A 22,885-nucleotide genomic window follows, 5' to 3' on the forward strand; every position below is an offset into this window, starting at 1 on the left:
TGCCACACAGTAGGGGAGGCAGGGCAGGTGCCGATGCAGGCTCAGAGAAACTCTCCTGGAAGGGTAAATTGAGTTTCCAAGGTGAATCATGTTCTTCGAACTCCTGGCAGAGAAGACTCCTAGGCTAAGAAATGACCATTAAACACCACCATGGCCTGGACACTTGATTTAACCCTCACATCAATCCTGTGAAGTAGGAATTATTCCCATTTCACAGATGAGGAAACTGAGGTTAAGGGACTAGTTTAAGGTCACATGGCTGTAAATAGTAGAGCCAAGACTCAAACTCTCTACCATCCTGGAGAAAGCAAACATATCTGTTTTGACATTTTTGTTAAAAAATGTTATACCTCTCTGGAAAACAGACTCTGGAGCCAGACTGCCTGAATCGATCTCCACCACTTGCCAGCTGCAGGACCTTGGATGTATTAGTATTACTTAATCTCTCTGGGCCTCAGTTCCCTCCTTTGTCAATTGGGAATCATAATAAGCCTCACTTCATAAGGTTATTAGGAGGCTTAAATAATTTACCATATGTAAAGTGTCTAGAATAATATAGGGCACATACTAAATGCTATATAAATGTCTCTGTTCCTCCATGCCTCTCTTTTAATTTGCATTTCCTTTCTTTCCACCTTCCTCAATACTCCCTCTCCCGGTTTCCCCTCCCAATTCTGTCTCTGTCTCCAATTATCCCTCACTCCCTAACCTCTCTTCAAATCCACAGAGGTTAATGGAAGCCCCGCTGTGTGCCAGGTATGATGCTAAGAAGCTCCTCTCCCTGTCCTTAGTTTACTTTGCTTCTCCATCTCTTCTCTCTCTTTTCTGAGCCCTCTGCTTATAGGAAGCCCTCCCTACATCCTCCCCTCCCTCAAATGTAACCTGACCTCAGAGGTTTTTAACCTGAGCCCAAGGGAGGGGGAGGGGAAGGAGGGAAAGAGGAAGTGGGAATCCTAGGGCCAGGCAGGTGGTTCCTCTCCTGATGCTCTGACAAGGGAAAGGTAGGCTTTCCCAGGAGCCTCAGAACCACCCACCTGTCTAGGGAGTTAGGGGCTGGAGAAGGAGAGTCACCCCAGCCTGGGTGCCTCCTCTACCAGCCAGAACCATAATGGACTAGATGAAGAAGGACAGAGAAGGACCGAGAGAGAGTGAAACACAGAGTCCTCGGGGTGGGCAGGCCCAGACGTAGGTGATGGGTATTTTGCATCTCTTTCCATCAGTCTTTGCTTCTAAGATCAATATCGCTCCGTCTTTGTACCTCTGCTTTTTTTCTTCCTTCCTTTTCTATCTCTCATCTGCCTTGGCCTTCAGGCTCCTGAGGGTAAACTGTCATGGAGGTTACAGGAACTCAGACCCCAAGCCACCACCCTTCCCTCAGTCCCAATGCATAAAGCAGACACTGTCCCTCACTAGCCACCACCCAGATCCCCAGCACCCTGACTCGTCAGCCCATTGTCTCCCCAAGCCCTAAAAGTCTGAGCTATGAGCCCCCAGGGTCCACCTCCTTTACCTTCCCCTATTCCCTGAAGTCCTTGTCCCAGGTTAAGCCCAGGTAGAGCCAGGAGTCCGGGCCCCTGAGGCCCCTGGGCCATAGCTCAACAGGCTGGGCCACATTCCAGGTGGATTAACCCCTCCAGTGCTAAGGATGAGAAGCTACTAGAGGTCCCCCCCCAACCCCATCTTCCCCAGACTGGCTTAGACTGAGAACCCAGCTCTGGGCTCCAGCATTCACTATCTTTGCTTCTCACCTGCGGGTGGGAAACAGAGACCTGTGGGTGGGGCAGGAGGACTTTGAGGGTCCCAGAGAGGGACGCTCAGGCTCCTGGTCCTTACGGAGGAATGAAGCTGTGAGTGAGCCAAGCTCTCCCTGGCCTTCCTCATATTTTGCCTCAGAGAAGGAACTTGAGAGTTGAGTGAAGAGAGGAAGGGGACAGATGCATCCCAGTTCTGAGCCTTGGTTTCTCTGCCTTGGCTGGGAAGGGAAGGGGAGGGTCCTAAGTCCCGGGTAGAGGAAGGAACCAAGGAATTGAAGACAGTGGTTCACAGCGTAAAAGGAAATCCTAAACTAGGGACCCAGAGGCCTTGGTACTTTGGGGGACCTGAGCAAGGAAGAATGTACTTCTTTCCTCCCAAGATGCCACCTCAGACTGAGGGGGGCTGACCAGGGGAAAGGGGCCCTTGCAAAGTTGCTTCTCTTCGAGCTGAGGTGGAGTTGAGGGGAGGCCATGGATGAAGGGGGCTGCTGGATGGAGGCGGTGGGGGGGGCGTCTCTGCCGTCCTGCCCGCTCCAGAGCCTGGAACAAAGCTGCTCTTGTCGGTTGCACTCCACCCGCTGCCCCCCTCCCCTCTGTATAAACACGACCACCTTTTTCCATGACCCCATCCCCAGCCTGGGCAGAGAACCCAGGCATCCTCTGCTCTAGCCTGGGCCCCCAGCCTGCTCCCCAGGAGGCAACAGTGGGCTGGGTTTCCCTGGCCTCGTGCCACTCTTGGGGGAGTCCAGACCCTTGAGTCTCCACCTCCCATTACCAGGTGCCTTCCCTCTACCTCACTGGCCCCAGGGAGGGGCAGTATCCAGGAGGCAGGCAGGCAAGGCCGGTGGAATGTGTGTGGGCATCAGAGGGCATGGGTAGGGTGGGGCAGAGGGGGGAACTGGAGGTGCCAGTTGGGTGGCTTTCTGAGCCAGGGGTGGGGGTGTGCCGGGATGGGGGGGTGTGCCCTGTGCTGCCTACTAGGCTCTAAGCCACGGCGTGTGTGTACATGTGTGTGTGAGTGTGTGTTTCCCTATTTGGGATACCCAAGCTCCAGGCACCCTTCACACACTGCCTCCTGCCCCCTCCCCTGTCCTCTCTTTTCTCACCTCCAGGATATGGGACACTGCCTGTGGTCCTCAACCCCCAGTCAGCATCTGAGGAGTGATGGTAAGGGGTAAGGGCAGGAGCCTCAGACCTGAGGACTCAGATGGTAGCTGCCCTGGATGTGGGCCGTGAAGGGGCACAGTCGTCTCAGGTTCTTGCCCTACAGGCCCCTCCTCGGGCTCCCTTGCCCCCCCCCGCCCCGCCCAACCCTTCATACTCTTACTCTCTGGCCCCTGCAGAGATTCCCTCCTACAAACTGGGTCAGGTTGAGGGAACTGGGCTGTAAGTGCTAGAGACAGTGAGGCAGCATCATTGAGGCTCCAGGACTGGAACTCCCAGGTCCCTGCCCCAGTCTCCTTGTTCTTCCTTTGTACCATTCGGGCTCCCCTCATGAATACTCCTGAGGAGCCCCTGACCTTGGCTGGAGGGAGCCCGGACTCACACCCAAGGTTGCGGATATGAGAGGGAATCCTGCACTGCGGTTCAAGGCAACTTCATAGACCCCTATCCTATGCACTTGTCTCTCCAAACTTCTGGACCCAGACGGTCAGAATCACTTGCCTCTGGACCTTTTCCTCACCCTTCTGTTGTCCAAGCTGTGCCATTCCACTAAGGAAGGATCAGCGTGGACCAAAAATCCTCCCCTCAGATTCCCCAGGGAAAGCCTCAGGGGAGGCGGATGGTGGACCTTCCCCGCGGGAAGGGACCCTATCTCCCCTCACTCTCCAGGCACAAACATAGGATAGAAGGCCCCTGGCTGAAGACTCTTCCCGCAAAGCTCTCCCCGACTACTCACCGCAGTGAAGGGTGGATAAAGCCCAGCCCAGCCTGTCTAAAATCTTCCCCGCTCCCTTCCCACATCAGGGCTGACCCCCAAGTCGGGGCAGGAAGCCCCCCTCCACCCCTGCGGACAGCCGGACCAGCGCGGGGAGGAACTGAGCCGGCGTGGCTGCCGGCGCCCGCGCCCCCGCCCCCGGCCCACCTCGCCGGAGGACCCGGGCGTCCGCGGCGGCCGAGCCTGCTTCCCCGCCTGACTCACCTGGAGGGGGAGGGAGGGGGAAGGGAGGCCGCCGAGCCCCGAGGTCCCGGCGTCGGGCGGTCGCGGGGATAGAGCGTCGCAGTGGCAGGGGCTCTCGGTGATGGGGGGCTCTGGGGGGGCACAGTCTCTAGGCTGGGACGGTCCTGGGGCCTCTCGGAGCCCGCCCGCCCACGTGACCGCCCCAAAATATCCGACACATTTTCTCCCAAACCGCACACTGACTCTGCAGGCGGGGACACGGAAAATATTTTCTTTCTTTTTCTCCCTCCCCCCCCCCCACATCCCTCCCAGCCTGGCTCCCTCCTCCCCCTCCCGCCCTCGCTCCTCCCTCCCCTGCCGCCTGCCCCTGCCCGGCTCCCTCCTCGGTGCCCTGGGGCTGGGGGGGCGGTGGGTGGGAGGGGGGCTGGGCGGGGCGGGCCAGGACGCCTGGGTCTCTGCCCCGCCCATTTGCTGGGCTTCCGTGGCTCCGTCCCCGGGAGGCCGGGCAAGGCTGGCAGAAGAGGTCAGTGTCCTGGGCCCATGATGCCACCCTTTCTCTCTGGCACTTTTCCCCTTCCTCCCATTTGGGGGGACTGGTTGAGTCCTCTAGCCGGGCTGTGGTTCACGGAGGCCAGTTTCCGTACCTCCGCAGGGTAGGCAGTGGGGGGCTGCTGTACCCACGTCCCCCCAAGGGGTGGAGTGACCGCGTAGGGATATGGCAGAGCAGATGCCACTATCTTTACCCTTTGCTTAGCCTTCACCTGCAAGTCAAAGTAGGGTCCACTTCCGCTTGCCTACCCCAGCCTGTCCTCTGGTCCCAAGAGCAAGCTGGTTGAACTAGTGGAGGTCGTGCGGATGCTAAGTCCCGGGCTTCAAGACCTCTTCCCTGTCACCCTGCCTTGAGTAAGCTTGGGCTAGGGCTCCTGGGTCCCTGGCTGCCTACCTTTAGGCTGGGGTGGAGGGCAAAGGGGAACTGTAGCTGGGAGTGGGAGGAGCCTGGGGCTGGGTGTGAGGGGAAAAGCCCAAGTCGGGGTGGGGGGTGGGGGTGGGGTTTCTGCCTTACCTAGAGCCTGCCTGCCTGGTGGATGCGCCTCTGACTTCAATGTGACCACCACAGATTCTCAGTCCTAGAGTAGGAACCCCGGGGTGTCAGCGTCCATTCTACTGAGGACAGAGCAAGAGAAGAATCCAAGCTCTGTACATGGAGCTCCAACACTCCTACAGGAACTAGGGTGGGAGAGAGAAAGTGGAGAAGGGCAGCAGTAGCAGTGGGGGCTGGACTCGGCTAGAGAGATGCACCCAAGGGACCTTCCCCCAGCAACAGTTCTGGGGTGGCCAGCACTGGGGACACTGACTCTTGGTCACGTCACATTTCCCATACCGGAATTACTTTGCTCTGTCCTCACTGCCACCCTAGGGACCAGGTATCCTCTCTTCCGGGAAAGGGAAAGGCCACTTCTGGTAGTCAGGCGAATGGGAGAGGAAAGAGGGGGCCTGCTGTGGCTCTCTCAGGAGAACAGGAGCTGTTGATGGGGTGCAGACAAGGCCCTCCCTTTCACTCTAGGGGTGGGAAGAGCCGGGAATACGTACTCCAGGGTCCCGTCCCCAGGTGGCCTGGCTGCTGTTTGACTTTGCTTGGTTACCCTGGGAGCAGCTCTCAGCAGTGTGAGAGGGGCGGGTGTCGGAGAGTTGGACCCAGGCATCCAGGCTGGGGTGGGATGGCACTCAGCCTTTGTGGCAGGGATTCTGTCAGGAGCCTGCAAAGTTAACCCCTCCTGCCCTGGTGGTGGTGGTAGCTGGCGGAAGGAGGGCGGGCCCAGCTGCGGTTTGTGAGTGTGGCCCTAATTCCCCTTCCTTCTCCCAGCACATCTGTACTTGGTTTACAGTGAATGAGTCTCCTGTCCTCATGAACCGGGTGAGGGCACCACCCTCTCCCTGGCCCCTGGCCGGGCATCCTGACACAGAACCAGGCACCACCCACCCCTGGAACGCTCTCCCTGCTGGGTAGCCCTTTCTCAACTCTTCCCCTTCTCCTTCTTAGAGGGGCTCAGGGTCTGGTCCCCCAGAGCTAGAGCTCTTGAGACTTTGCAGCCGGGGTAGCAAACGGGGCCAGGGAAGCTAACGGGGGACAAAACTCTTGGGTAGCCTGGAAAGAGAGAGCGGGTCTGGAATTCCATCTGTCTCTGCCTTCCTCTTTGTCTTGGTTTGTCTGTCTGTCTGCCTCTGTCTTTGTCTCTGGTGGGTGTTTGTCTGTCCATCTGTCTTGGTAACTGTGGCTCCACCCTTCTGGCAGCCTCTACGGTCCCCAGCCAACCACAGCAGCCAGGGGGCGATGCCCGGGAAGACCCGCCCTGTGCCGGCCCCTCCCCTCGGGATTGCCTCGCCTCCGCCCCCGCCTGTCCCCAGGACCCAATGACTGGGGTCTGTGGGCTGCAGCGGTTTGGAAGTCAAACCAAACAGGCAGACTGGGGAGCAGAGAAGAGGGGCATTGTGAGGGGTTCAGATTCTTCTCTCCATCTTGCATTGCCGCCTGTGCCCTGTCCAAGGATTCTCGGAGGAAGCTGGAGAAGAGGGTCTCCCACTTTGAAAACTGGTAGAGAGAGCTCCCCTCATTTCTCTTTCTCTTGGGTCATCCCTCGTTCTAGGCTTTGCTCTGTTTGTGGTTGCTCCACTTGGTCACCCTGGCAACTTGGAGAAAATGATATCTTGGGGGCCCTAGGACCAGGCTTCCTTTGCTCCCTTCATCACGAAGACCAAAAGGAGAGATTGTGAGGAGAGGAAAGGGATCCACACATCTGTCCCAGCTGCCCTGATTTTATCATATTGCCTGCCCCTAATTTTCACCCTTGCCCACTCCCCATCAGCCTCAGGACGCTGAACAGGCAATTTCCCCATGCCCAGTCTGGTACTGGGGGGATGTCCTAGGGCACGCTCAGAGGTGGCTGGCAGATGTCTTTGGGAGGTGGGGGGAGCTATGTTACAACCCCCAAGGACATCATTAAGGCACAGAAGTGCCATAGGGGCTTGGAGACCAGGGCACCCAGGGAGAGCGTGATGAAAACATGTACAACATGTGTCTTCTTTCCCTTCCTCCCCTCCTCTCCCACCTCCTCCCCCTAGGCCCGCTCTGTGCCGAGGCCAGTGCCAGCCTTGCTCTGGGTGCCTGCTCGGTTCCACCCCTTGTATCAGGCCTATGTTGCTGCTTGCCGATTTGTTGGTTCTCCTGGTGAATGAGTTTGTGTGTGGAAGATCCTTACCAGCCTCAGAGCTGCCCAGATCCCCACACAGAATAAGGCCTTGATTTTGAAACACAGGATTTTAGGACTGGCCTAAACAACTCTAGGAATTTCTTCCCGGAACATGCACCATTCATTAATTCAACAAATCTTTATTAAGCATCCGCTATATGCCAAACACTGTGCTAGGCCCTGGGTATGGTCTCTGCCCTTGCAGGCTTATACTTTGGTAGAGGAGTCAGACATGAAACAAATCACCCACAAAATTTCAAGTGACAGCCAGCGTGGAGAGGTATAAGGTGCTGTGAGAATGGATAGTAGAAGGTTTTTTTCCCCCAGCCAAGGAGATCAGAAAAGACTTTTGTTGGGGGGGGGGGAGTAGAGAGAAGGGAGGGCAGCAGAAGAGTATGTGCAAAGGCCCTGGAATCAAGGTCCTGGCTCCCAGCCACCCTGCTCCCCCAGAAAGAAGAAGGTCCCTCCATACCTGCTCCTCACCTGGATTTTGATATGCTACAAGGGAGGGATGGTAAGCACCTCCTAATGGCCAAAGCAGGACCCTGGGACACCTGGTGATCCTGCCCTGGAATGATTCCACCCATTCCTTCATCTCTTCCTCCAGAAAGGGAAACAGAGGCACAGATAGGGAGGAGGAATCCACAGGCTTAGGCCTGAGATTACATAGAGAAAACAAGGCTGCACATTGTTGGCAAATCCCTCAGGGTGAGGGATTCCTGAGTTTGCCTGGCTGGAGCCTCACCAGATAGAAAACCCTTCTACTCTGATCTGTTTGACCATGCACCCTCCCCCTCTGGGATCCAGCCCTGACCTGTTGTACTCCCTGGAATGAGGAGCATGTCTGCTTCCACAGTTGCCCGGGAGTTTGTGAGCTGAGTGCTCCAGGTGGCTGCCAGTCCCGGTGTGGGTGGGTGGGGCAGTCTGTTTTGTACAGAGCCTCCATCCCGGGTTATGGGGTTATCTCTCCTCTGTCCACTGGGGGGCTTCCAGCTCCTCCTGCCCAGACACCAAGGTTCCAAGTTTCTTCCTTTCTGAAGAAAAGGGATGGAGGGTCCTTTTGGAGGAGGGAGCAGGCTTCTTGTGGCCCTGCCTCCTCCGGAGCTGGCAAAGAGGTCATGGGACCAATGGGGTTAAGCTCCAGCCCTGCTCTGACACATTTTCTTCCCTGTGCCCACATGCCCTGGGGCCAGGGTGTTGGGTGGGGCAGGCCTGGCACCCCCTGCACCCACACCTGGGACTTCCCCTGGATGGAAACTCCCAGAACGCTGGTGTCCTACCCCCTCTGCCAGCTCCCACCAACAGCCTGGGTTCTGTTCACTAACAGTGGAATCTCCCTGTCTGCCAGCTGTCCTCAGGACTACATCTCTGCCTTAGCCCTGAGGGGCCCTGAGGATGTGGGCCCACTTTCTGGGACCATATTTGATGTCTGGCTGCCCTTTCTAGTGAACCCCTTCGAAGAAAAGATGTGGGGCTGGGGGGAGGGCTTTGGGAAGCTATCCTCTGTTGACCATCTCTATGTGCCAGGCGTTGTGCTAGGCATGTACGTTACTCATTTAATCCACAGAGCAGTCCAGAGAAGTAGCAGTTATTATCAACCCCTTCACAGGGGAGGGAGCTGAGAACCAGAGAGGTTAAGCAGCTTGTCCATTATCACACAGCTAGCACATAGCAGAGCTAAGATGGGAACCTAGGTCTTAGTGGTCCTGAGCTCTCTTCACCACGACAGGCTTCCTCCTCTTTTGCAGCTGCCCACCTCTCCATGAGATGAGAGACTTGGAAAAATCAGTTCAATTCAATCCAATTCAGAAAACAGTTATTGAGCATCTGCTCTATGCCAGGCCCGGACAGGTGCCAGACCAGTGACAGGGAAGGTTGCTGACTCAAGGTCTGGTGGGAAAGATAGGTGTATGAACTAGGCAGTATCTAACTTCAGCATAATGATTTGAAGGAGGCAGCATGGAGTAGAGAAAGAAACAGTACTTCTATTTTCTCTTTCTGAAAGAGTAAAGAAATATATTGTGAACAGTGTATAGAATAAATTGGAATAAAGTGAATACCTACTCAGCTGGCATCCAGGTCAAGAAATAGAGTACTTCCTGCTCCAGAAGTTCTCATGTGACTCTCCCATCATCCCCTCCCTCCCTTAAGAAGTAACCACCATCCTGACTTTTGTGATAATTATTTCCTTTTTCTATATAGTATTAGCACCTATGTATGCATCCCTAATCAATATTACTTAGTTTTGCCTGTTTTTGAGGAGGTTTATATAAATCGAATGACACTGTATTACCCTTTTGTGTCTTACTTATTTCGCTCAACTTCTTTTCTGTGAGAGAGATCCAAATTGTTGCACATAACTGTCTTTTTTATTGTTACAGAGCATTCAGTTGCTTGAATATACCACAATTAATTTTTTTATTCTACTGTTGGTGAAAGTTTGAGTTGTTTCCAGTCTAGGCTATCATAATGCCACTAAGAACATTCTTGTGTGTGTTTCCCACTACATACATGCAAGAGTTTTTCTAGGCCATAAAACTAAGAGTCAAAGTGTATGTACAGGAAATCTCAATTTTTACCAGATAATGCCAAACTGTTTTCCAAAATGGTTGTATCAGTTACACAGGAAGCAGAACATTCTAACCAGGGGCAGGTGTAGGATCAAGAAGACCCATACACCTTTCTTACCTAAAACTCTCAGTGGTTTTCTCTTTTCCTTGGAATAAGACCCAAGTCACTGCTGTGGCTCCCAGGGCATCTACCTGGCTCTCTGCCTGTGCCATATGACTCTCCTCTTTGCTCTTTGTATTTGCTGTCCCACCTCTCTGGAATGTTCTTCCACTAGCTATCTCCATGGCTCTCTCCCTCACTTTCTTCAGGTCCTTGCTAAAATGTCACTTCTCACTGGCACTTTCCCTGACCACTGAATTTTCTATTGCAACCTCCAGTCCTCCTTATACCCTTCTCAGCTTTAGTTTTCTTCGTAGTCCAGCCACCTGGGTTCCATTCAGCCTCAAGCAGCTCTCCCCTGGTCGTGCTTTTTTTTTTTTGGCCACCACTTGGCATGCAGGATGGAAACTCAGAGTCTTAACCACTGGACCACCAGGGAAGTTCCTGCCAGTGCTTTTATCTCCTCCCAAACCCTTAAGGGCCATCATAGCTGACTGTTTTGGGGGCTGTCTAGCTGACCCTCCTGAAGGATCCACCTCTCTGAGTCATTACATCGCCCTGGTTTTTTCATAGCCATTTCCATGCTCTGAAATAAGCTAATGTATTTGTTTGTTTACCTGTTTGTTTTTATCTCCACCCTGCCCCACCCCTCACTTTAAAGTAAGCTGTCTTGCTCTGTCCCATGGCCAGTGCCTGCTGCATGACAGGCCCTCAAATAATAATTGTCCAGGCTGGTTGTCAGGCTCCCAGAGACAACTAGCCCCTCCCCCAACCCTCACACCTGGGACTTGCCCTGTCTGGAAACTCCCTGAACCTAGGCTTCCTCCCTCCGCTGCCAGCTCCCACCAACATCCCTGGCTCAGTCTCAGAGTCTCAGAGCATCTGCTGGTGCTGTTGCTCCTTCCCTACGTCTCCTCTAGGGACCATATGGGAGCCTGAAGCAGCCGTTCTGGCCTTCAGGGCTGGAGAGTGATGGGCAGGTGTCAGGTGCCTGGAGCTCAAGAAATACTTTAAAAAAAAATTTTTTTTTAAATTTATTTTTGGCTGCATCGGGTCTTCGTTGCAGTGAGCGGGCTTCTCACTGCGGTGGCTTCTCTTGTTGCAGAGCATGGGCTCTAGGCACGTGGGCTTCAGTAGCTGTGGCTCGCGGGCTCTAGAGCGCAGGCTCAGTAGTTGTGGCCCGCGGGCTCTAGAGCGCAGGATCAGTAGTTGTGGTGCACGGGCTTGGTTGCTCCGCGGCATGTGGGATCTTCCCAGACCAGGCCTCGAACCCGTGTCCCCTGCATTGGCAGGCAGATTCTTAACCACTGCGCCACCAGGGAAGTCCCCAAGAAATACTTTTGGATTGAATAAAGGGGAAGACTTCAGAGATGATGGGACTTCGCCAGGTGGAGAAAAGAGAAAGGGCACTGGGAGTAGGAGGAGGAGCGTAAACAAAGGACTGGAGGCATGAAAGTGCACATGCTATTCGGAGGACGTGTTCTGGTCTGGTGCCCTTGGTGGGTTCTCAGTGGAGGGGAGGGGAGCAGGCAGGCCGGGAAGGGGAGGGCTAGCTGGGGAGGACTGAGCTCCTGCAGGCTCAGAGAGGCTCAGCAGTGGCTTAGGTTTAATCCTGTCCACAGCCCTGCTCCCCACTGTCCCCCCTCTGACCCCACCCCTGCTCTCCCCTTCACCCAGCCCCCCAGCCTGGCCGCTCCTGCAGCTGAATGGACTTCTCTCTGGGCCTACGTTTGGGGCCTCGGAACAAGAAGGCCAGCCACCAACCGCCCCCTCCACCCTCTGGGCACGGCCCACCAGCTGCCTCCCCTTGTCTGTCCTGCCCCACCTCTGCCTGTGCCTGCCCCTGCCCTGGCTGTCCCCCTCCCACCTGCTCCTGCACTACCTATCCCTATTACGCAGCTCCCTGCCCCTCCTGTCCCGGTTTCCCTGGCCCACCCTGTACCTGCCCCTGCCCTCCCTGCCCTGCCTGTCCCCCCTTGACTTGTCCCCTCAGTTCCTGCAGCCCCTGCTCTGCTCCGCATTTGACCTGCTGCCACCCCTCTCCCTGCCCCATGTACCCTTGCTCCAGGGGTCAAGCCGCCTGTTCCAGCTCCTGCTTGGGCTGCAGTGACAGCTGTGGCTGTGGCCGGGGGGCTGCCCAGGGACCTCCAGGCTCCGCCGGCCGCTGCAGCTGCTGCTTCAGGGGACACCGCACCTCTCGACACTGTCTGATAGTCTAGCTGGGCTGTTGCCCCTTGAGAGATTGCCAGTCTTCCAGGGCACTTCTGCAGCTGCTTCCTCAGGGAGGAGGCAGAAGCTCTGGAAGACAGAGAAGGATCAGCTGGACCCCTCACCCAGGCAGGGAGAGGAGGCTGGCTGCTCAGATCCCCCAGCCTCCTCCTCAGTCCCGGGAGTGAGAGCAGGACATCTGCTTTGAAGCTAGTTTCTGGGCATGCTCTCACTGGTTCCAGAACCTCCTCTTCTGCAACTTCTGGAATGGAAAGTGTTCTCAGAGCCTCTCCCACAGCCCCTGAAGGTGAGCAAGTTGGCCATTTTCCCCTTTAGTCAACCTCCCCTGGAGACCCTTCCTGGCTCATCTTCTCTGCAGTTTGCATGGATAAGATGGATTCTTCCTCTACAGGTGACAGGGGATCCTTTGTCCAGGGACCATTTTTCTTGCCCTGTGGACCTCCACCCATATCCCTAAATGACCCAAGAATCTCTGAATCCCTTACCTCTCATCATGAGCCTGGTAAGGAAGGTCAGTGGCTCTTGGACCAGAAGAAGAGGCTGAGCAGAGAATTCTTGGTTCCTCCCTCCCCTTGGATATCATGACATCCTTCATGGTCCTTTGCTTTTAGGAACCTGGCGCTCTCTACCTGGATGTCTTATCTCTCAAATCTCTGAGTGCTCGCCCAGTCGCATGACCTCAATCTTCCAGCAGTAATCCCATCTGTTACATCCATGCTCATCTGGCAGGGGGGTGATGGAAGTTGGGAACCCCTGACTCAGGTTCCCAATGATCCCATCCACACATAGCTAGTCATAAGTCCCCTGTCCCTGGGGGTGGGGCTGGGGCTAGGGGTTTGGAGAAGCCACCAAGAGGAAGCTCTAAGTGATAGACCCTGGCAGCTGCGTGGGACTGGATCTTAAGCTGAGAGCCCCTAAGCACCCCTCCACATTCCCCAAGTTCTCTGACACTGGTCTGTTTCAGTCTTCTCTTTCTCAACCTCCTTCTCTGGAACCCTTTGTTCTTTTCCTTTCTATCTCTGTTTATCCTTCTAGCTTTCTACACCACTCTCTCCATTTCTGTTTCCTTTTTTCTATCACCTGGACTTTCTGCCTTCACCTAACTTGTGTCTCTACATCTGTTTCCCCCACTCGTCCCTCCCTTTCCCCGTCTAATTTAAAATCTTTTCTTCCTTTTTTTTTTAAAAAAAAATAAATTTATTTATTTATTTTTGGCTGCGTTGGGTCTTCGTTGTGGGCTTTCTCTAGTTGTGGAGAGCGGGGGGCTACTCTTTGTTGCGGTGCGTGGGCTCTAGGCACAGGGGCTTCAATAGTTGTGGCTCGGGCTCTAGAGCTCAGGCTCAGTAGTTTCAGCACATGGACTTAGTTGTTCCACTGCATGTGGGATCTTCCTGGACTAGGGATCAAACCCACGTCCCCTGCATTGGCAGGTGGATTCTTAACCACTGCGCCACCAGGGAAGTCCCTCTTCCTTGGTCTTTTGATTCACCTCCTGCCTCTCTCCTTTTCTGTCCTATTCTGCTTCTGGGTGCAAGTCATTCTCGATCTCTTTCATTTCTATTTCCCTTTCTGTCTTTGTCTTTCTGTCTTTGTTCCTGTCTTCTGGGTCCAGCTCTTTTTCAATTCCTATCTCTCTTTCTGCCTCCCCAATATCTGGTTTTCTCTCTCTCTCTCTCTCTGGGTCCTGCAGCTGCCTACACACCAGGCCTATGTCATGCCCATCTCATTGCTGCCCAAGGGCCAGGACACCAAGTCCTCCATTGTCTATCTGTCCCCCAAACACCCCATGCCCCGGAGTGAGCGAGGGCTGGACAGAGCTACCAGAATAGACCCTCCTTCCCCTACCCACTGTCCAGGCCATCCATCCCTACTCAGCTGTAAGCCCAAAACTTTTTAAAAATGAAGTTTTTCTCCCAACTTCACATTCTGAAAATTGGCAACTAAAAAGAAAAAGAATTACGCATTTATGCTGCTTGTCTTGTGTAAATTATATTTCAGCGTGGCCAAATAGCTCTAAGTGGTGGAGAAAACTTATTTACAGAAGAACTCCAGCTAATGTAGAAGGAATGTGGAATTAGAAAAGTCACCATTTTGCAACCCCTAATGAAATAATTGATCAAAGCGAGAATCGTCAATGGATGAAACCAAGGATGGTGGTTGATGGAGAACTTTACAATGGAGGAATAAGGCTGTCACTACCTGACCCCGCTGATGAATCTTAGCATTGCTAAATATGGCACAGCCACATGCCGTGTACCTCCTGATATGACGCACTCTGAAGCACTCAGCACCACCTGTGAAGGACTCTTGCCAAACAAAGAAACAAACAAAACTGAACATGATTCTAATCAAACCTCTAGAGCTAACCTCCATTTAACGAGAAATATGGGGGGGTGGAGGAACAAATTAAATGACACAACCAGGAAGTAAGAAAACATATCCAGCACGTGGGACATTCTAAAGGAGATCTGACTGGATTTCTTCAACTAGTCAATCGATGGCTGGTGGTGGTGGTGGGGAGACCTTGTTTGGTTGCTGATTGGGACCACCCAATTGTAAAGAGACATTTTTAGACTGTTGGAAACATTTAATTATGAACTGAGTACTTACAATGCCAAGGAATCTGTGTTAATTTTGTAAAATGTGAAAATAGCTTTGAGGTTATGTAAGAAAAGGTCCGTATTTCCTAGAGATGCACACTGAAGTATGGAGTGAAGTGATGTATTTTGGCAAACAAAAAAAGAAAGAAAGGAGGAGAAGAAACAAAGGGACAAAAATCAATATTGTTGAATTAAGTACATAGGGTTTCATAGAACTATGCTCTCTACCTTTATGTATGTTTGAACATTTTCATAATAAAAGTCTAAAATGATGCTCCTCTGGTAAGCATGGTTCCTAGTAATTTCCAGAGCATCCTCCCCACCTGCCCTGAAAGCCAGACTTCCCCTATGACTCCCCACACACAGACCCCAGCCCTCCTTGCCCTCTACTAGAAGTGTGTCCTAGAGATGGAATTGCACTCCCAGGCTGTCCTTTATCCCCTTCAGTCTCCTGCTGCTCAGCTGGCACATTTCCCATGTGTAGGATCTTTCCCAGCTGTGCTTCACAGCTTCGAGGGGCCAGGGGAACTTTAAAGAGTTAACATACTTTGAATAGGTCCTACAATAAAAGTAATCCAAAATAATGTAATCTTCCTTAAAGTCTCTCTTTGTCAGGTGCTTCTAAGCAAAATGCAACTCAGTAATGGAGAACACTGGCCTCCATCCTGGAAAACAGAAGACAAAGCACTAAGGCCATCCTGTCCCACTCCCTGCCTTCATTCAGGATGACCTCCTCCCTCAAAGAAAAGACCACCAGGAACTGAGAGACTGGGTGTCAGGAGTTCAAGGGGTTTCAGTCCAGGATCAGAATAGAAGGCCATTTGGATCCCTCATGCCCTCACTCACTGAATGACCTTGGGAAATCATGATTTTTAAGTCTTCGTGTTTCTAGACAAATGTATGGGAACCAATACCTTTTCTACTCTCTAGAAGTTTGCCAGTTAGGGATAAAGGCACCTTGGAACTTGTAGGATATAAATCTCAGTGTTTATCATAAGAAAGTATTTCTCAAGTTATAATTCCAGATTCTCCCATCCTCTACCCTCCAAACTTTAGTATAAAGAAAACCAGCAGGGGCTTCCCTGGTGGCGCGGTGGTTGAGAATCTGCCTGCCCATGCAGGGGACACGGGTTCGAGCCCTGGTCTGGGAGGATCCCACGTGCCGCGGAGCAACTAGGCCCGTGAGCCACAACTGCTGAGCCTGCGCGTCTGGAGCCTGTGCTCTGTAACAAGAGAGGCCGCAACAGTGAGAGGCCCGTGCACTGCGATGAGGGGTGGCCCCCGCTCGTCGCAGCTAGAGAAAGCCCACGCACAGAAACGAAGGCCCAACACAGCCAAAAATAAATTAATTAATTAATTAAATAAATTTTTAAAAAAACCCCAACATTTGCTAATCACCTGTGCAGGTGGGTGAACTCATTTAATCTTAGAAATCATGAGAGTGGAACTGAAAAGATCTGGGTCCCAGTTCTGACTCTACCTCTTACCCTGTGACTCTAGTCATGTTACTTAACCTTTCCAATTCTGAAGGATAATCATAGTAACTACCTAAAGGGTTGTTGTGACAGTTAAACAATTCATCTACAGCAGTTGGCCCAGGACTTCTTAAGACAGAACTTAGGTACATAATAACTGTTAGATAAGTGTTACCAGCTAATAAAGACCAGCACTTTTTAGAGTAGTTTACACGTATTAACTTATTCATTAATTTATTCATCAAATATTTATTGAATGTTTTTATGTACCATTAACCATTTTAAGTACTGGGAATACAAGTGAACAAAACAGATACAAATCTGTAGGGAGAAGAAGTAGTAAATAAGCAAAATATATAGTGTGCCAGAGGGTGTCAAGTGCTATGGAGAAAATGCAGCAAAGGAGAATAGAGAGTTGGTAGGGAAGCAGGTAGCTTACTGTGGCAGAGGTGGTGGTGTTTTTTCAAACAGGTTGGCCAAGGAAGGCCTCTCTGATAAGGTGACACTTGAAGACAGAACTGCAGGGGCTGAGGGAGGGAACCATGTGGATATCTGGGAGAAGAACCAGAACTTTACAGGGCACAGTGTGCAAAGGCCGTGGTGGTAGCCAGTATAGATGGAGAAGGCGTAGGAAGGAGAATGGTAGGAGATAAGGTCAGAGATGTAGCAGTGGAACAGAGGACAGAGGGTTTTGTAGGCCATTATAATGATTTTGGCTTTTATGCTTTGTGAGATGGGAAGCCATTGGAGGTTTTTTTGTGGCGTTTTTTTGCGGTACGCGGGCCTCTCACTGTCGTGGCCTCTCCCGTTGCGGAGCACAGGCTCCGGACGCGCAGGCTCAGCGGCCGTGGCTCACGGGCCCAGCCACTCCGCGGCATGTGGGATCCTCCCGGACCGGGGCACGAACCCCTGTCCCCTACATCGGCAGGCGGACTCTCAACCACTGTGCCACCAGGGAAGCCCACTGGAGGGTTTTGAGGAGATAATACTAGGGCTGGAAAGAGGTTAAATAACCTTTCCAAGGTAACACAGCTGGTAAGTGGCAGAGGGTGGGCATCCGGCTCCAAGGCTAAAATTCTTAACCCTTAACTGCCACTGAACTTTAGCCTTTTTTATTTGGGCGCTGCTCTCCTATGACTGCCGACCAACAAACTGGGACACTGAGAAGTCATATGGCTTGCCCGAGGCCACAGAGCTGGTAAATGACAGGGCTGGGATTTGAGCCTTGGCCGTCTGCAAACCGAAGTCCAAGTCCTTTACACCACACTGCCTCCCTCAGGTGTCTGGGCCATACTGACTTCTGGCCTGGAGGTCACTACTCTGGGAGAGGAGGGAAGCGAGGAGCCCGTCTCGGCTTGGGGCGGCGATGTTCCTCAAGAAGCTCAAGCCCCGGATCTGCGGTACTGCTGGCATTTTCCCAGGCACAGCTGCACTCCCTAACCCACGGCACGGATAAGAAACAGAAAATGTGTCTTTACTTCCAGGGGGCCCCGTAGGTATCCCGGAGTCGAAGGAGCGGGTGTCACGGGAGGGCAGCGGACAGGGCCAAATCCGGATCAACGACCACCACCGACTCCTGTTGAGCCCCAGCAGGCGTCCGGAGCTCAGAGCCCTGGTTGGGGCAAGAGGGCGGAGTAGGGGCGGAGTTTGAGCGCCGCGCCCCCGTCACGTGACGGGACCCATCATGGCTGCGGCCAGAGGGCTCCCAGGTTCCCGGAAGCAGGCTGTGAGGGGCGGGCGCGCTGGGGGAACCCGAGCCGGAGCTAGAGCGGGCAGGGCGGCCGGGCGGCCTGGAGCCAGGCGTGTCCGGAGAGTCCCCGTAGACCGGGGCAGCAGGTGAAATGGTGTCTGGGCGAGGCGCAAGCGGATGTGGCGGCGCTGGGCGGGGGCTAGGGGGCGCATTGTGTGTGTGTGGGGGGGTGCCCTGACCTGGAGGAGGGAGAATCTGAGATGCACGCGCGTGACCCAGAAGCAACTCGAGAGGCCCGCGCGGGCGGTAGGGATGCCCGGGACAGATGACGAGACATTGAGGGCAAAAACGGGCTCCCCATGGGAGGTAACAGAAGGAAGTATTGTATGCATAAGCTACTGTGGGAGAGGGCAGCAGCCCCTTAACTGCAGGGCTGGGATTAGCGAAGGTACTCCCTCTCTGCTATACCAGGCAAGGATGGGGCGAATGCTCAATCTTCTCCCCTCTCCCACCCCTTCCCTGCCGCACAGTGTCCTTGGAGACCGCTCTGGTGGGCCACTCCTGCCGCCCACCCAACTGGTCCCTGCGGTCTGAGCTCCGGGGGAGTGGAGTTGAGGGGTGGGGAAGTGCAAGTGGCAGTGGGGGTTGGGTGGAGCTGCCTTCTGCTTAGACACCCAACCCCTTGACAGCGCTATCCGGGCAATGGATGTGACTCTGAAGCCCCCTTCTCTCCCTAGGTCGTCGGGGGGCCGGCCATGCTGGTGACTGCCTACCTTGCCTTTGTGGTCCTCCTGGCCTCCTGCCTGGGGTTGGAGCTGTCAAGATGCCGGGCTAAGCCTTCTGGAAGAGCCTGCAGCAATCCCTCCTTCCTTCGGTTTCAACTGGACTTCTATCAGGTCTACTTCCTGGCCCTGGCAGCTGACTGGCTCCAGGCCCCCTACCTCTATAAACTCTATCAGCATTACCACTTCCTGGAGGGACAAATTGCCATCCTCTATGTCTGCGGCCTTGCCTCCACAGTCCTCTTCGGACTGGTGGCCTCCTCCCTTGTGGATTGGCTGGGCCGCAAGAAGTCTTGTGTCCTCTTCTCCCTCACTTACTCTCTCTGCTGCTTAACCAAACTCTCTCGGGACTACTTTGTGCTGCTGGTGGGCCGAGCACTTGGTGGGCTGTCCACAGCACTGCTCTTCTCGGCCTTTGAGGCCTGGTACATCCATGAGCATGTGGAACGGCATGACTTCCCCGCAGAGTGGATCCCGGCTACCTTTGCCCGAGCTGCCTTCTGGAATCATGTGCTGGCTGTAGTGGCAGGTGTGGCAGCTGAGGCCGTGGCCTGCTGGATGGGCCTGGGGCCTGTAGCGCCCTTTGTGGCTGCCATCCCTCTCTTGGCTCTGGCTGGGGCCTTGGCCCTTCATAACTGGGGAGAGAACTATGATCGGCAGCGTGCCTTCTCAAGGACCTGCGCTGGGGGCCTGCGCTGCCTCCTGTCGGACCGTCGTGTGCTGCTGCTAGGCACCATCCAGGCCCTGTTTGAGAGTGTCATCTTCATCTTTGTCTTCCTCTGGACGCCTGTGCTGGAGCCACATGGGGCCCCGCTGGGCATCATCTTCTCCAGCTTCATGGCAGCCAGCCTGCTCGGCTCTTCTCTGTACCGCATCGCTACCTCCAAGAGGTACCACCTTCAGCCCATGCACCTAGTCTCCCTTGCTGTCCTCATCGTCGTCTTCTCCCTCTTCATGTTGACCTTCTCTACCAGCCCGGGCCAGGAGAATCCAGTGGAGTCCTTTATAGCCTTCCTCCTTATCGAATTGGCCTGTGGGCTGTACTTTCCCAGCATGAGCTTCCTGCGGAGAAAGGTGATCCCTGAGACAGAGCAAGCTGGTGTCCTCAACTGGTTCCGGGTGCCCCTGCACTTACTGGCCTGCCTGGGGCTTCTGGTCCTCCATGACAGCGATCGCAAAACGGGCACTCGGAACATGTTCAGCATCTGCTCCGCCGTTATGGTGATGGCTCTGCTGGCGGTGGTGGGGCTCTTCACCGTGGTCAGGCATGATGCTGAGCTGCGGGTGCCCTCACCCACTGGGGAGCCCTATGCCCCTGAGCTCTAATCCTGTTCCAGGACGAGGGAGCTGGGATGGACCCTTGAATCCCACCTCTCCAGGGCTGTACAGATCTCTCTGTGACTTTGCGACTATCTGGCCCCTCATCCTGTCCTGGGGCCCCTCCTGCCAGTGCTTTGGGTTGGGAAGCACATGGGGGTGATGGCCTGGAAAGAAGATGCCAAAAGTTGCCTCTGTGTCACTCCCTTCCCCCTTTCTACTTAAAAATAAACACTTTTAATTGATCATCGATTTGATTTACTCATCCTCACCTGTACTCACCTCAGTAGTTCTGGTGAGAGGGCAGCTGGAGGTTGTGAGGAGAGAGGTGGGGTTACCAGCAGAAGGTTTGTACTTCTAGCCTCTCTAAGACTGCCTCCAGCTTAAACTGAGAGCTGTGGAATTGCCTCTCAGCAGGAATGGGTGGGAAATGCCTGAGGCCCCTAGATCCTCCATATCTTGTTACTCTGGGGTCAGGCACCCTCCCCGGTTGCCAAGCAAAAACCTTGCTCCACATCCAGGGTGAGGCAGTCTCTGGAGCATATGGGGTGGATGCCCATGCCACTGAGCAAAGATTCCAGGGGCTTGAGCTGCGTCTGTGACCACTCCTTGGGGCAAATCCGGAGCCTTCCTGCAGGAACAAGCTTGCAGCTCAGCACATGTGTGCTGTCTGCCTTCTGCCTCTGTGGCTGTGGATGCACCATTTGTCCAGCATCACCGGGGTCCACCAGGTCCTGTATCCTTGCATGAAACCCAAGTGAAGGGCTGCCGAGGAGAGAGAGCAGTGAATGGATGAGGGACTGGGATCTTGTCTGTACCTGACTCTTCCCCACCCAGAGTGAGTGAGGGTGAGGGAGCCATCAGGGCAGGAAACAGTACCAGTAGGAACACCAGTTCCGTGAGCCGCTCCCTGCCTCACCTCCGATTGTATCTGCCTTTCCTCCTCCCACCCAAACCTGGGCATCTCAGGGGAAGCAGAGCCAGCAGTTAAGAAGGGTGGGAATGGAGGGAAGGTAGGCCCAAGGGTGTGTCCTGGAATGTGCTTGAGATGGGCATGAGGGACCTACCTGTCTGGAAAAGAGGTTGATGACCTTTCCGTGGGTCCCAGACTACTTCCCAGACTGGAAGATGCAAAACTTTCCAAGAGCTGCAGGTCCAAACCTGTGTGGGGAGATAACATCACCTGGTGTGGGAGGAATGTGGGGTGGATGCATGCGCACCTGCAGGGTGAGGCCAAGGGGGAGGGAAGAGTGGTGGTCTCAGGTCCCTAGTCAGACAAAGGAAAAAACACATTCTCCCACCCAGCCTGCAGGGAATAGAAGTTGAGATTAAGTATGAAAAAACAGATATCTTTTCCTTCCCCCATCTTGAGGCTAAAACAGAGTCTGTTGCAGTAACTCCACTTCCCCTTTCTGCCCTGTGGAGCTGGACCTCGATGTATTTTAGTTATTTGTAGACTTTCCATCTCTCTCTACCACAGTATGATCTCCTTGAAGACAGGAGGAAATTGTGTCCTACTTGCCGTTGTCTCCCTCATATATACACACAAGTGGGGGCTTGGCCGGTGGCTGTGCTCAGTAAATGTCTGGAGAGGAGACAGGCTAGCTCACACGTGGCTTTTCAAGAGCCACCCATTTGGGAAATCTATTAGACTAGAATCCAGAGCCTAGTTAATGATTTGTTGTTTTGGATGACAGTAATTGTTTACTGATGGAAGCAGGAGGGGGCCCCATATTCCTAAGTGATAAGGAAATGGTGGGATAGAGGAGACAGACTAATGAGTTTCCCTTAGCTTTGTCCCTGCTGAGACTTCTTCAAAGGAGCTGGTAGCAGATAGAGTGGGGAGGGGTCTCCTGTCAAGACTCATTGGGTGTGAAGAGCTCACAGGCATCTTAGAGATTGTCCAGTCAGCCTTAAACGTATTTTTATTGAGCACCTACTATATGCCATGCACTGTATTACTAGGTGCTGGTGAAATTTTTTACCCAAGAGGAAAATCCACTTAAAGGGCATGTAGCAAGTGGATGGCAAAGCCAAGGCTAAACCTTGCCTCCTGCTGCCTGCCCAGTGCCCCTTCTATATGGCATGTACTGACTCTGTTCCCTGAGCCTTCACCTACCTGCCTTTCCCCCCTCTAGCCTTCTTCCCTCCTCCCGAGCCCTGTCCCTGGAGAAGGGCAAGAGAGTGGGAGCACTTAGCCGTGGCCACCTGGCCCACCTTTGGATATTTACCCATATGGGGCAAATGAGGGATTGCTTCACCAGGTGCATGCTGCCTGCAAAACGCTGCTTGTGATGCCCTGCTGAGAGGCAGCAGAGGGAACTGGTGAAGAGCATGGAGTCAGAGCCTGACTGCCTGGGTTCAAATTTGTGCCTCAGTTTCCTCATCTATAAAATGGGGATGATGGTGTAGTTTCTACTCCTAGGGCTCTTGTGAGGCTTAAATTAAGCACTTAGAGCAGCAGTTGGCCCCCAGTGTAAGTACTACATAAGTGTTTGCTTTCATATTTTATTGTTTAACTTTTCAATCCAGCTGAGCCTAGCCAGATTTGGGTGTGAGAATGAGTGGATGGGACTGTAATGGGGTGTAGAACTATCCAACCCATCCCAGTGGTTGGGTGATTCCCAGCAGTGTTTATCCTTGGTTCTGGCCCAGAGAGCAGGATCAAGCTATCTGAGAAGCCTTCTACTTTGGGGTATGTGAGCAGCTGAGGAGGGTGTCAGTGTGTTCCACTTGAACTTATTTCCTCTTCCTCAAGTGGGAAGGTCAGCTTGGTGTCAGACTTGATGCACACCACCATCTTTCACTAAGAGAGGCTCCTGATTTTCTGACTTTCCATCCAGCTGGATATATAATTATTTTATTTGGAGCATTTAAGTGATCCTGAGGAGAACAGAAACAGCCCAAGGAACCAGGAGCCAATGGACAAGAAGGCAGGAGGACTGGGTCATGAGGACAGTACTGCGTTCTGAGGCTGGGGAATGACCTCTTCCTGGAA

At 53.7% G+C, this 22,885-nt stretch overlaps 3 protein-coding genes and 1 long non-coding RNA gene across 7 annotated transcripts in view; 3 read left to right on the forward strand and 1 right to left on the reverse strand.

Moving 5' to 3' along the window:
* The window catches only part of RARG (retinoic acid receptor gamma), a 20,326-nt gene extending 16,180 nt beyond the window's left edge, over positions 1–4,146 (reverse strand). Inside the window, exon 1 of the mRNA XM_059082113.2 lies at positions 3,898–4,146. The gene's annotated coding sequence lies outside the window, so the exon portion shown is untranslated. The remainder of the gene's footprint in view (positions 1–3,897) is intronic.
* LOC136792268 (uncharacterized) overlaps positions 1–14,888 on the forward strand; it is a 20,673-nt gene extending 5,785 nt beyond the window's left edge. The window contains exons 3-4 of the long non-coding RNA XR_010835817.1: positions 2,867–2,921; positions 14,022–14,888. This is a non-coding gene — a long non-coding RNA (uncharacterized lncRNA). The remainder of the gene's footprint in view (positions 1–2,866; positions 2,922–14,021) is intronic.
* On the forward strand, positions 11,457–12,076 carry LOC131767080 (sperm mitochondrial-associated cysteine-rich protein). Its single transcript, XM_059082137.2, has one exon. It carries the CDS (start codon positions 11,501–11,503, stop codon positions 12,011–12,013), a length of 513 nt encoding a protein of 170 aa, XP_058938120.1. The 5' UTR covers positions 11,457–11,500; the 3' UTR covers positions 12,014–12,076.
* Positions 14,889–17,763: 2,875 nt separating the features above from the next.
* On the forward strand, positions 17,764–20,135 carry MFSD5 (major facilitator superfamily domain containing 5). 4 transcript variants are annotated; one of them, XM_059082117.2, is made up of 2 exons: positions 17,764–17,934; positions 18,526–20,135. In XM_059082117.2, the coding sequence occupies exon 2, from the start codon at positions 18,544–18,546 to the stop codon at positions 19,894–19,896; it is 1,353 nt and encodes a 450-aa protein (XP_058938100.1). In that variant the 5' UTR covers positions 17,764–17,934; positions 18,526–18,543; the 3' UTR covers positions 19,897–20,135. The 4 variants fall into 4 exon arrangements, with proteins under 4 accessions (XP_058938100.1, XP_066865483.1, XP_066865486.1 ...); XM_067009382.1 differs by having other exon boundaries at positions 17,774–18,094; XM_067009385.1 differs by having other exon boundaries at positions 17,774–17,957.
* Positions 20,136–22,885: the final 2,750 nt, after the last annotated feature.

Source organism: Kogia breviceps, chromosome 12, assembly GCF_026419965.1.
Source record: "Kogia breviceps isolate mKogBre1 chromosome 12, mKogBre1 haplotype 1, whole genome shotgun sequence".
Lineage (NCBI taxonomy): Eukaryota > Metazoa > Chordata > Mammalia > Artiodactyla > Physeteridae > Kogia > Kogia breviceps.

Bases quoted from the DNA above. Each gene is read 5' to 3' on its own strand.
- LOC131767080 (XM_059082137.2), top strand. From the start codon at position 11,501: ATGGACTTCTCTCTGGGCCTACGTTTGGGGCCTCGGAACAAGAAGGCC.
- MFSD5 (XM_067009382.1), top strand. From the start codon at position 17,966: ATGTGGCGGCGCTGGGCGGGGGCTAGGGGGCGCATTGTGTGTGTGTGG. The intron at 18,095-18,525 runs GTAGGGATGCCC...TTCTCTCCCTAG, and splicing joins TCGAGAGGCCCGCGCGGGCG to GTCGTCGGGGGGCCGGCCAT.